General features: G+C 39.4%; 1 protein-coding gene across 1 annotated transcript; it reads right to left on the reverse strand.

Moving 5' to 3' along the window:
* Positions 1–628: 628 nt before the first annotated feature.
* On the reverse strand, positions 629–6,349 carry LOC307040653 (uncharacterized protein). Its single transcript, XM_079683704.1, has 5 exons — positions 6,185–6,349; positions 3,787–4,158; positions 2,297–2,586; positions 1,366–1,496; positions 629–1,071 (listed from the first exon to the last, which is right to left on the reverse strand). The coding sequence occupies exons 1-5, from the start codon at positions 6,258–6,260 to the stop codon at positions 897–899; spliced, it is 1,044 nt and encodes a 347-aa protein (XP_079539830.1). The 5' UTR covers positions 6,261–6,349; the 3' UTR covers positions 629–896.
* Positions 6,350–12,357: the final 6,008 nt, after the last annotated feature.

The raw sequence follows: 12,357 nt of genomic DNA on the forward strand, positions 1-12,357 counted from the left end.
AAAACAATCAAACACTGGCATTTTTTTACATTTTGGAAGTTTCATCTAGCTAGCTTCAAGAATCTGGAGTATTATAATTCAAATTGTAATATTTAGGCCTGTTGTTTGCACAGCTAACGTTAGCTCAGTTAGCTAAGCTGTTTCTATAGCTTGGTCAACATTAACAGCACCAATTTCTCTGCTTTGTGTAGGCCTATTTATTGTAGTTTTCAAATCACATTTTCCCAAGAGTATTCTTTCAGGTTCTGATCATCAATTTGATTTTCTAATTATTATTTTCTATCTTAAATTTGAATGCATTATCTTGCTTGTCTTATACAGAGAGCATTGGTTTTGTTAGAAGGTTTTAGGGTTATAGGTCTACGTCTCTGTTCATTTTGTGAACACGATATCTCAGGAACAACTGGACGTAATTTCTTCAGATTTGGCACAAACATCGATTTAGACTTAAGGATGAAAATGAGAAAGTGAATACGATTTGGAGAAACATGGATGTAAGCTGTGACTTGACTGGGTGGTGGAGGAATATAACCAGAAGGCAGATTAACAAATAAACATATTCCCATCATGTTAAACTCTTCCTTTATAACACTGTCAGGTGTTATATGAAATGTACAACCAATTCCAATATTGTGCAAGCCATCTCTTTATTGTTCTATAATTAGAAATACAGAGGTAAAAAGTAAAGCATGTTAGTAAAAGCTTGAAATAATGATTAATTCCATTAATTAGACTTTTTTTTAGTCTTGTAAATACATGTATATGGTAATCAACGACTTTAATCAGTTATCAGTATCATTTTATTTATGATTATTTGCCTCTTAATTTAGATTTGTGAGTGATTTATTATGAAATGCAACAGTACGGCTTTCCCACACATGCCCCTGTGTGTTTCATTAAAGCTGTACTCTGTTGTGTTCCACCTCATTAAACATATTTTTCACTCGCTTTTTCCTCCCCCTGCTGCTGCTGATTGGCTGTCGAGCCTGCCACTCGTCGTCCTCCAACAGTGTGATTCCGCTGGGGGAGTAGCTGATGTAGGACCAGGTAAGGAGGGAGCCGCCGTAGGGCCTAAAAAGCATGAATATATTTTCAAATGGTGGATTTAAAACAAGTCTGAAATGTTTATCAAAATTACCTTAACAATATATTTATGTATGTACATACTGTGTTTAACTACCATAGTCTGCATGAATACCTGATTCTGAGTTTATCAATCATTTTCTATTTATGTCTCTTACAATATTTATTTCACTATTTTATTTCTTTATGACTTTTGGTTTGTCCTTTAATATCTTATGTTGGAATACACACACACATATTTATATACAATACACAGATCAGTCCTCAGATCAGCTCACGTACCCGGAGACAGCGCCGCGGGTCATGTAGTTGAGGACATCTACTTTGCTGAGAGTATAATCCCACATCTGCACATCGGTCAACTGACCATTGAATTCTGAAAAATCCATCACAGGCTCACCTGACAACACCCACTGAACACACACACACACACACACACACACACAGAGACACAAGTAGATCATATTAGAGGCAATGATTACAATGCTAAAACCCTTTTTCAGATATAAAAACAAGAAATATTTCAGGCTTCGTTCATCCCTTAATGTTTGTAAAAGGTTAATGTGCCATGGTTATTGTTTTTATCTAGTTCTTAAAAAGCTCTTAACCTCTTTTATAGACGGACCTGATGCAAATTGAATTTCAAATGTGCTTCTTCATAGTGAGTTGTGGTTTATTAAACTGAATATATTTTATAGAGACCTTTACATATCGGTGATACCCAATTACATTTTTAGGGTGTGTCTCCATCTTTATATGAATAATGGTTTAATATTGTCTTTTCATTCATTGTGTATGGAAATATTGTTTAAAAAAAAAAATATATACAAATAAAATAATAATATAATTCAAATATAAATAAAGGAAAGGAGGCGGAGTTAGTGGAGAAAGTCTCCCCTGGAGAAACAAGGTCCTTAAAATATGATAGCTGCAGAAAAAATATTGCCTTACGATTTATTAAAGTGCAGATTACACCTGTTTATACCGAGGGCAATCACAGCCTCCTTCTCTTTGTCGATGCCTGACCTAATTTTTGGAAAATGGTCAGACTGCATGCCAATAATTATCTAATTAATCATGATAAATCACATATTTTAATTGTGATTAACGCTCTCTCTTTTTTTTGTTCAAATCAAATACAGTCTGATTATCTAGTTATAAAAAGGCAAAACTGGGAACATTCTCTTCAGTGTGTGTGAGACTTTGTTCTCACCGGTCTAGGCAGCAGCTTCCTGATGCTGGTGTTTAAGCCGCTGAACACCTGGGCCACATGCTTCATGTTGTCCACGGTGAGGCAGACTCTGCTCCAGGCTTCTGATTTGATGCCTGGCCAAAACTTTATGTTGGGTCGAAAGATCAAAGTATGCCCACCATACGGATCCATGTCCAGATAATACTTTAGATCAGCATCTTCGACTGTGAAGCGCAGAGGGTATCTGGACTGACGAAGTGTGAAGAGTGTCGTTGGGGCGTCCGTCAGGTATCGCAGACACACGGACACATCTGGTCACAGGATGATTGTTGTTGCACATTCATTAAACAAGGAACATCATAATATAAATCATAATTACACTAATTTAAAAGTGCAGACATTTATTTCAAATGTCCACCAACTTGACGAAATCCTGCGCAGCGTTTACTTAAAGTGCTGCATATACAAAACGCTGCAAATACAAAACACTGCAGATAAAAACAGAATGCAAATTTAAAAAAAAATATCAAATGAATGCAGATAATAAAACGCTGCCGGGAGTTCCAAACACGGGAACGGGGACACTAAAAAGTGATGCAACAAGCTGGGACTGGAGCGCATGTTGACGTCCGCAAATTGTAAAGTTGGCCAACTGTGTAGGCAGAGTTATTTTTTCATAATCTTAAATCATTGTTAGCATATTTGAAATGACTAGGTTAGCTACTTTAGCTTGCTGGCTTCCAGCAGATCTGCAATGATATCTGAAGGAATCATGTGGTCACATTGTTCAAATAGACCCATTAGACCTTTTAGTTTAGTTTTCAGTGGCAGTTATAATCCGTCCTGGTCCCAGCTATGTGCATCAGTGTTATGTGTCCCCTGGTTTAAATTGTGTTTTGAGCTTTTTGGAGCGATTTTATTTTTTTAATTGCAGTGTTTTTTTTATTACTTTTTTTTTTATTTGCAGCATTTATTTTTTATTTGCATCGTTGTATTATTTGCAGCTTTTCGTTTCTGCTCCACTTTTTTTAAAACGCTGCGCATATTTCCTTCAGTTGGTGTGGATGTTTCTTCGTTTTCATGTGTTTTGGCACATATTTTTATATTTGCATCGTCTCTCTAGCGCACTTGCACCTGTCAGCCACCGTAAGTTACCATCAGTGGAACAAAAGAAAAGAGAAAAGAAAGACTACTGCTCTCAACGCCAAATCATAGTTCCTTAAATAAGTATTGCTTTGTTAAGGAAGAGTGCAAACATTCCAACCTATATCCATAGGGCATAAAGACATTTCCATATATATGATTTTGGAAAAAATATGTTCAACCTTAATTTTTCTTTAACATTACCTAAAACAGTATTTTTCTCCTGTGACCTGTTTTATGTTTAGAAGAAGTCAATTAAAAAGAAAATTGCCTAGAAATAAAAACATAAATACATTTGAAGAAACATTTTGGGATGCATATCCTGACACTGTGGTTCTGTTGGGCATGTAGTTTGTGAATGTACTCACCTCTAGCGTAGGGTGCTGTGGGCGGGGGGAGGGTGGGGGTGTTGTATTGGGTGGTGGGTTTGGTGGTGTAGCGGCGGGTGGTGGTGTAGCGGCGGGTGGTGGTGATAGTGGTGGTGGGGCTGTATTTCCGGCTGACGGTGGACTCTGGGATATAGGGGCGCGTGGTGGGGTATCTTCGAGTTGGGTAGGGAGTGGTGGGGTATCTTCGAGTTGGGTAGGGAGTGGTGGGGTATCTTCGAGTTGGGTAGGGAGTGGTGGGGTATCTTCGAGTTGGGTAGGGAGTGGTATAAAACTGGGGGGGGTAGAAGGATATTCCCCCTGCAGAACTAGACAAAGTGAACATCTTCCCATTTAAATTAACTCCGGAAACTCCTATAGAAAACAAGAGGAAAATGAGCCACACAAACAAGTGGTTAGCATAGTATTACATCTGCATCTTACTCATGCATTCTACACTGGTATACATTTATACAGTTATACAGTTCTAATAAGAGCTGATTATCTCCTGGTTGCTGCACATATTAGATGGCTCAACTTGGTAGAAAACCGCTCAGCAGAATAAAGTTACACCTTCTGTTCCCGGAGACACTCTTCTACCAAGTTGAGCCATCTAATCGTAGCACAAGCATAATACACTAATCAGGGTAAAAACAAGATGGCTGCCAGTGATGCAAAGTAACTAAGTTTTGTACTTAAGTACATTTTTTAAGTACTTGCACTTTCCTCTTGTATTTCGATTTATACTACTTTTAATCCACCAAAAGCAAATATAAAACATTTTACTAAGTACATTTATTTGAAAAGATTAGTTTGCACGTTTATATTATTTCAAAAATGTAATTGACTTATGAATTATAACATTATTATGGAGTATTTAATTGTTTTAACTTATTATCAGCAGCAAAATAAAAATGTTCAAATTAATGGATTCATAATTAGAATCCAATGATAAAATACATATTATTCTGAAATAGGCTCTACATAAAGAGTACTTTTTGTACTTTAAATATATTTGGATGCCAACATTTAGATTGCAGGCTTTCTATTTCTAGGCTTGTATCTGAGTATGTCTACACTGTGGTATTATTACTTTTACTTAAATCTGAGTACTTCTTCCCCCAGTGATGACGGGTCATCTCAACCAAGTCATTCTGCAACCCATCCCAAGTCATCAAATGTTATGGTTGAAACTTGTTTATTTGTAATAAAGTTTGTTGTTCAATATTGCAGATGGCTTCGAGCTAAAGTAACAAACTACGATGTTTAGCAAGTACTTGTTTGAGGACATTATTGTCATTCTTTATCATTTTACAGAAGCCAAGAGGTGTGTCAGACTGTTCCTACTGACAAAAAGGGCACTCCTTGTTCGGAAGTATGCAGCAAGGAACTTTCATACACAGGTACAAAACAATCCAATCATAAGCGCTTAGGCAAATAAGCATTGTTGGCAATTGTGTTAATTACACAGCAATTTTCAGACAAGCTGTTCTTAAATTAACTCAAGATGGCATATGGAGCAAGAAAAGATACTTACAAAATTAAAAGAAGCTTTTGAAATGTTTCATTGTTTGGGATTGTATTTGCACAGCAATGTATAAGATCTGAAATGAGCAGATTTATACCCACTGGTGTTATACAGTACAGGCCTTGAATGGTCATCGGAAAAAAACTGGTAGTGGCCTGGCTGGGTGTATAATACCCGGCCTGACTTATTGTCCCAGTCCGGCCCTGATACAGTATAATAAACCCATTGTCCCCATATATAATGAGGACTTTTTTTCCAAAATAACTTCTTGTTCTAAGACAATGCTTTGTTTTTGTACCTATCAGGTCACGTATCCCGTAAAATATAAAAATAGTTCAAATTTCATACCAAACTAAAGCTTGGGTCTTAATTTGGAGACAAACAAACACATCCCATAAAAGTATGTCTCCCAAAACTTGCTACACCACAAACACGCAAACACACACACACACGCGCGCACGCACGCACGTGCGCACGCACACACGCACGCACACACACACACACACACACACACACACACACACGTTCTCATGTGTTCTGGGCTCATGTGCTCTTGTGTGTTTTTGTTTAATGCCCTTAACCTGCAAGGGACTGCAGATGAAAATGAACCCTTATAGCTAAATCTGGCACATTCACAGGATGTTCATTAATTTGCATTGTTCAATCTTAAATAAATAAATACAAAATAAGAACACACTTGTTATCTCATTGCTAGAGTACTTTAACTTATTATGCTGTTAGAGAAGTTACAAAAAATGTCCCTCTGAAAGAAATGGTATTTGGGTTCACTTATATAACATGCATGTAACCAGGAAGTCAATGACATGCATTACAATTGTGTGCGTGTGCGTGTCTGCGCGTGTGTGTGTGTACCTGTTTCAGGTCCTGCAGCAGTAGCTCTGAGGACCCATGCAGACAGCAGAGCCGCAGCCATGTGAAGCAGCTTCATCCTCAGAGTCTCTGCAGGGAAGTGTGTGTCCTCCTCGCTGTGTGTGTTTTTATCTGTCCCTCTGCACACACCGCAGCTTGTTTATACTTTCATTTCCTGGTTTTTACGCCAGCAGCCACTTTAAGTTTCATTTCTGTGAAGCAGTCTCCCTTCCCCCTTCTCTCCCACATTCTGGTTAAAGTTGACACTAAACAGCTCAATAACAGCCTCCATTCACACTTCATTTAGATTAACCATGGTATTTACTCAATTACTTACTGTACCAACTAAATGTTTATGTACTTTTACTGTACTTTAGAATTTCCATGCTATGCAACTTTATATTTCCTCTTGAATAAATATTATTTTGCAGTTTCAGATAAAGAAAACACAATATAATCATCTAATAAATTATGATGTAATATTATAGCTATCCCAACTAAAATAATTAAACAAGTTGTAATCGAGTTTGTTTTACTTTTGGTACTTTAAGCCGTTCTCAATGTACACCCCTTTTTACTTCTATTTGAGTAAGATTGGATTGCACGAGTTTCCTTGTGAAATAGTGTTTCTGCATTAAAGCACGAGACTTTTTTCTACCACTTTTGGAACATTTGACACCAAAAAGCTCATCACAGCCTTGAATCTGCACATATATATTTACTCAAGTACTTTACTTACTACTTACCGTACCGAATACAGTTTTGTGCTTGTACATTACATTACATAAATGCAACTTTATACTTCTTCCAAACTACAATTATTTGACAAATTTAGTTATTTTGCAATTTTATCATCTAATTTAGTGGGAATGCTGATACAGCATTCCAACTATCTGTTCTTTGTTTTCTTTATTATTATTCCGCCGGGATTTTGCACCTCTTCTCCTCCTCCTGCATTGAACATCGCAGAAACTCCGTTCAAACATCAAAACGTTCAGCTCGGTCGGGAATCGATGGCTATTACTTTTCTTATTCATAACTTTCATAATTCCAGAGATACATCCCATAATTCATCACATTTTTAACATGGAAGTCAATGGAGAAACTCTTCAGACTTCAACAAATCTTCATGTGACTTCAACTGCTTCATTCATACTTTCATTCAGAAACCTCATTCCAACTTTAAAATGTTACAAATCTTTCTGACATTATTCGTGTAAAACAACTTTTAAATCTGATTCCTACTTTTAGAGATATTAAACATTGTTCAGACCTTGGTACAGAGGCCTTCTTCAGATTTTAACATTAGTGCGTGATGTCACAGCTAGAGTGTAGGACAGCTTGAAATTCGCCTTCATATTTTTTTTTTAAACCTGCCATAATTCCCAAACCCTACATTCCTGAGACATAATTTGTCATGAAAAACGTAGGAAAACATCTAGTAGCTTGAAAAATGATAAATAATTAAGCAAAAAAATTAAACAAAATGCCTCTTGAGGGCATGAAGGGACAAAAACTTTCAACATGCCTCCATTAAGGCCATTGTAATTTCAGGCAGATATTTCCTCACGGTAGCAGCCACACACCTTTAGTTAAACTGCCAAAAAGGCCACATTATTAACCCGAAAGTACACAAAAATTACACTTCAGATACTCAACTTCCTTGACATGCTTCACGTTTTGAAATTTCACAGATATCTGTTAGGGTTCTTAATAATAATAATAATAATAATAATAATATATTTTATTTATAAGCGCACTTTTCATTTGCGTAAACAAAACTCAAAGTGCTACAAAATTAAAAAGGGTGAAACAAAACAACAAAAACAATAAAAAAACAATTAAAAAACAATTGAAAACAACAAATAAAAGCTGTGACATTCATGCTGGCATGGCATAATGTGGGGGATTTACTAGTTAAAGGCTATTCTAAAAATATGTGTTTTTAGGCCTTTTTTGAAAGCCTCCACAGTCTGTGGTGTCCTCAGCTGGTTTGGGAGGGCATTCCACAGTCTCGGAGCAGCGGAGCAGAAGGCTCGGTCTCCCATGGTCTTCAGTTTTGTCCTTGGTGGGGTGAGGAGGTTTGCCTTTACTGAAGTAGGTTCCTCGTGGAGGTTTGTGGGGTGAGCAATTCCTTGATGTAGGAGGGAGCTTTTCTATATATGCACTGATGAGTGAAGAGGGTGATTTTGTAGTCAATCCTGAGTGAGACCGGGAGCCAGTGCAGTGATTTGAAGATGGGTGTGATGTGTTCGTACTTCCGCACTCTCATCAGGATCCTAGCAGCGGTGTTTTGGATGTATTGCAGCTTCTGGATGTTCTTGCTAGGAATCCCAATGAGAAGTGCGTTACAGTAGTCCAGCCTGGAGGAGACAAAGGCGTGGACAAGTTTTTCAGCATCTGGCAGAGTGTGGGGGGCGGAGTTTCGCAATACTTCTCAGGTGGTAGAGAGAGGTCATGCATATTTGCTTGATGTGGGCATCAAAGTTCAGGTGAGGATCCATTTTAACTCCCAGATTTGTAACCGTTGATGAGAGTGGAATGTTCTGACCGGAGAAGGTGATGCTGGTGATGGCGGATGAACGGACCTGATGTGGAGTGCCAATAAGAATGGCTTCAGTCTTGGAGCTTTTTAGCTGGAGGAAGTTGTGCTTCATCCACACCTTTATCTCCTCCAGGCATGTGGTTATTGTGGATGATGGCAGAGGTGCAAAGGGGGTTGGGTTTGCTCTGATGTAGAGCTGTGTGTCATCAGCCGGCATGGAATATCTTTCCATTGCTATGCTGATGACACGGCCAAGGGGGGATATGTACTGTATATGGTGAAAAGGGTGGGGCCTAGGACCGATCCTTGGGGGACACCGCAAGTCTCAGAGTGAGTTCTTGATTTAGCCGCTCCCAAGGTGAGGTGCTCAGTCCTCCCGGTGAGATAGGAGGTGAACCAGTTTAAGGCAGAGTCAGAGAGTCCAATTATAGTGTGAAGACGGTGGAGTAGGATGTCATGGTCGACGGTATCAAATGCTGCAGTTAGATCCAGGAGGATGAGGAGAGATGGAGATCCGGTGTCAGCTGTCATCAGCAGGTCATTGGTCACCCTGACTAAGGCAGTTTCTGTACTGTGGCCCTCGCGGAAACCAGACTGGAATTTTTCAAAGAGTTTATTCAGTGTTAAATGTTCCTGGATCTGAATGGCAACTACTTTCTCCAGTACCTTGGATAGGAATGGCAGGTTGGAGATGGGTTGGCTAGGACTTCAGGGTCTAAAGTGGGTTTTTTGAGGAGTGGTTTGATGACAGCAGCTTTTAATGGTGGTGGAACATGACCAGACTGGATGGACTGGTTTATCACTGAAGTGATCAGTGGACTTATGGCACCAATGTTCGATTTAACCAAAGCTGTGGGAAAGGGGTCCAGGGCACAGGTGGAGGGTATAATCTTTTTGATGATGGCCTCAACTTCATGCTGCGAGATGTTAGTGAAGCAGCAAAGAGGCTGGGTCGGTCCAGCCTGTGAGTCGATGGTCAGGACTAGCAGAGCAGCGGAGTTTGAGAGGAGAGAGCGGATGGTCTCTACTTTTTTCCTGAAAAATGTGATGAAATGATCACACTGCTCCTCTGTTGTGTCTTTGTGTAGCGGAGTCTGAGGTTTGAGGAGATGGTTTATGGTGGAAAAAAGTAGCTTGGAGTTGCCAGGGCTATTGTTGATGATGTTGGAGTAGAATATTGACCGTGTGTCTCTGAGGGACTTTGCGTAGGCATTTTGGTGGTCCCGGTATGCCTGTCTGTAAACAGAGAGGCCTGAAGCCTTGAAGCGCCGCTCGAGGACAGGCCCCGCTGTCTTCATTTTCCTCAGCTCGCAGGTGTACCAGGGGGCTGAGCGTGAGAAAGTGACTGTTCAGGTTTTGACAGGGGCGTGGAGATCCAGGAGACTGCTCAGAGATTTATTGTAAAAATCCACAGATTCATTTACTGATGTAGGAGTTATTGTAGAGAGATGCTGGAGATCCGAGGTCATGGTGTCCGGGTTGATGTTTTTCAGATTTCTGAAACGGATTTGACGCTTGGGTTTGGTGTGGGGTAGCAGCAGTGGCAGCTCCATTGAGATGGCCTTGTGATCCGACACACCTAGATCGTAAACTGATAGTTTACTAATGGGGGCAGAGTTTGTGATTATAAGGTCCAGTGTGTGTCCCCTAGTGTGTGTGGGGACATCAACATGTTGTGTTAGGTTGAGGCAGTCTAGAAGGTGTAGGAACTCGGCTGCACAGTGACAGGAGGGGGTGTCAACGTGAATATTGATGTCTCCTAGTATTATAATGTTGGCAGAGGTAGCGCAGAGTGTACTGAGAAGATCGTGGATCTCCACAAAACGTTCACATGTAAGAGGTTTATCTCTCATTCGGAACAATGGAAACCTGTGATCTCTGCACACCTCGTTAGCTCAAATATAAACATCTGTGTAATGGAACACGATGATGTCACCACTCCAACTGACATGCTCAGAGCAGCAGACTTCAGATAGCAGTGTGCTAACAGTCCAGCCGTGAAGACATCTACAGGACAGTTTTGAGATGTCTTCAAATACCGTTGCCATGGCAACACAATGCTTGCCTTGAAACACGGTTTTCTCATAACTTCAGTGAAAATACTCCAAACAGCCCAGAACTTCACAGGTTTGGTAACGATGCAGCCATCAACGCATCTAAGCGTAGTATGGGGTGTCATCAAATGCCACAAACCACTCGCCACGAAACACGATAAGTCCAATCGACACGGTCCAATCGTCCCCCAATCTTCACTTGTATATCACCGGTCCATGCCTCAACAGCTCTACGCCAAATCTGAGATCTCACCATATGCCGTTTCCATGGAAATGTATCCCTCACCATAAAACACGATGTCGCTATAACTCCTATGAAAATGTTCAAAAAGTGCTCAAACTTCACATGTGTGCTAACAGTCCAGCCGTGAAGACATCTACGGGACATGCCGTTGCCATGGCAACACAATGCCCGCAAGGAAACATGGTTTTCTCATAACTTCAGTGAAAATGCTGCAAATGGCCAAAACCTTCACAGGTTTGGTAACGATGCAGCCATCAACACATCTAAGCGTATTATGGGATGTCATCAAATGCCGTTGGCATGGCGACAGATAATTCACCATCAAGTTAGTTCAAAAGTTTGCAGTTCAAATATTCTGCTGCTTTTCCAAGCCTTTTTACTTTATTTTCTTCTCTCATCACACATTCAAGCCCCCAGTGTTCATGTATAATTTCAATCTAAATTCTTCACTTTCTTCTTGCACATTAATTTCAGCATAGCAGTTTAGCGTCAGCTTTTCAGCATAAAGCATTCCCACTAGCAATTTCTTCAGGAATTGCAGTCTCTAGTGAATTATGATGTCAGATTATATACCCAACTACAGTTATTATACTGAGCTCCACTTTTACCAGCTGTGACATTTAACTGATGAACTAAAAAATGCAACAACTATAATCCTTTTCATTACTATTATTATTATTATTATTATTATTATTATTACAAAACGCACTAGATATTTTATGGTTTTTTTCTATGCATTTTTTTGTTGTTGCCACGCTTACATTTGTTATGATCTGTCAATTAACCAGTCAAAGTTTTGAAATGGTCCGTTCAGATTTGGTTTATGGAGTATTGCACAGTCAGCGCTGACTGTGCTGTAATTACGTACGTGGAGGAAACCTAGTGACAAAGTGATGTCTTACTCTGCTGTGATTTTCCGGAACCACAAACACACCACAGTCTGCTCTCTGTGTGACAAACACCACCAAAATCATATTCTCGGTTTCTTCTCTTTGAATTTGGGTATAAATACTCATCTCAGTTTATTTAGTGTTTTACACCACAGAATACAATGTTGTTTTATTCCTTGTGGAACGTAACTCAGTATTTTTACTCAATTACTACTGCTTTGTCATGCTTTTGGTTTCCTTACTGTTATAAATGTCTAATCCGCTACATTTGGGAGGCAAATATTCTACTTTTCACTGCGCTACATAATTTAACTCTCATAATTTATCTTACACATAAGAGCACATAATATGATGATTATATTATATATTGCAATACTGTACTCATACTGGAGCCAAGTGTCAGCGCCATGGTTGAAAGTAAACATCATTGACTGCCAGAAAAA

The sequence above is a fragment of the Notothenia rossii genome (genome assembly GCF_949606895.1).
Source record: "Notothenia rossii genome assembly, chromosome: 5".
Taxonomy (NCBI): Eukaryota; Metazoa; Chordata; class Actinopteri; order Perciformes; family Nototheniidae; genus Notothenia; species Notothenia rossii.

Coding starts and splice junctions, on each gene's coding strand:
- LOC307040653 (XM_079683704.1), bottom strand. CDS start 6,260: ATGAAGCTGCTTCACATGGCTGCGGCTCTGCTGTCTGCATGGGTCCTC. Junction 1,497..2,296: donor GGAAGCTGCTGCCTAGACCG/GTGAGAACAAAG, acceptor GTGTGTGTTCAG/TGGGTGTTGTCAGGTGAGCC. Junction 1,072..1,365: donor ACCCGCGGCGCTGTCTCCGG/GTACGTGAGCTG, acceptor CATGCTTTTTAG/GCCCTACGGCGGCTCCCTCC.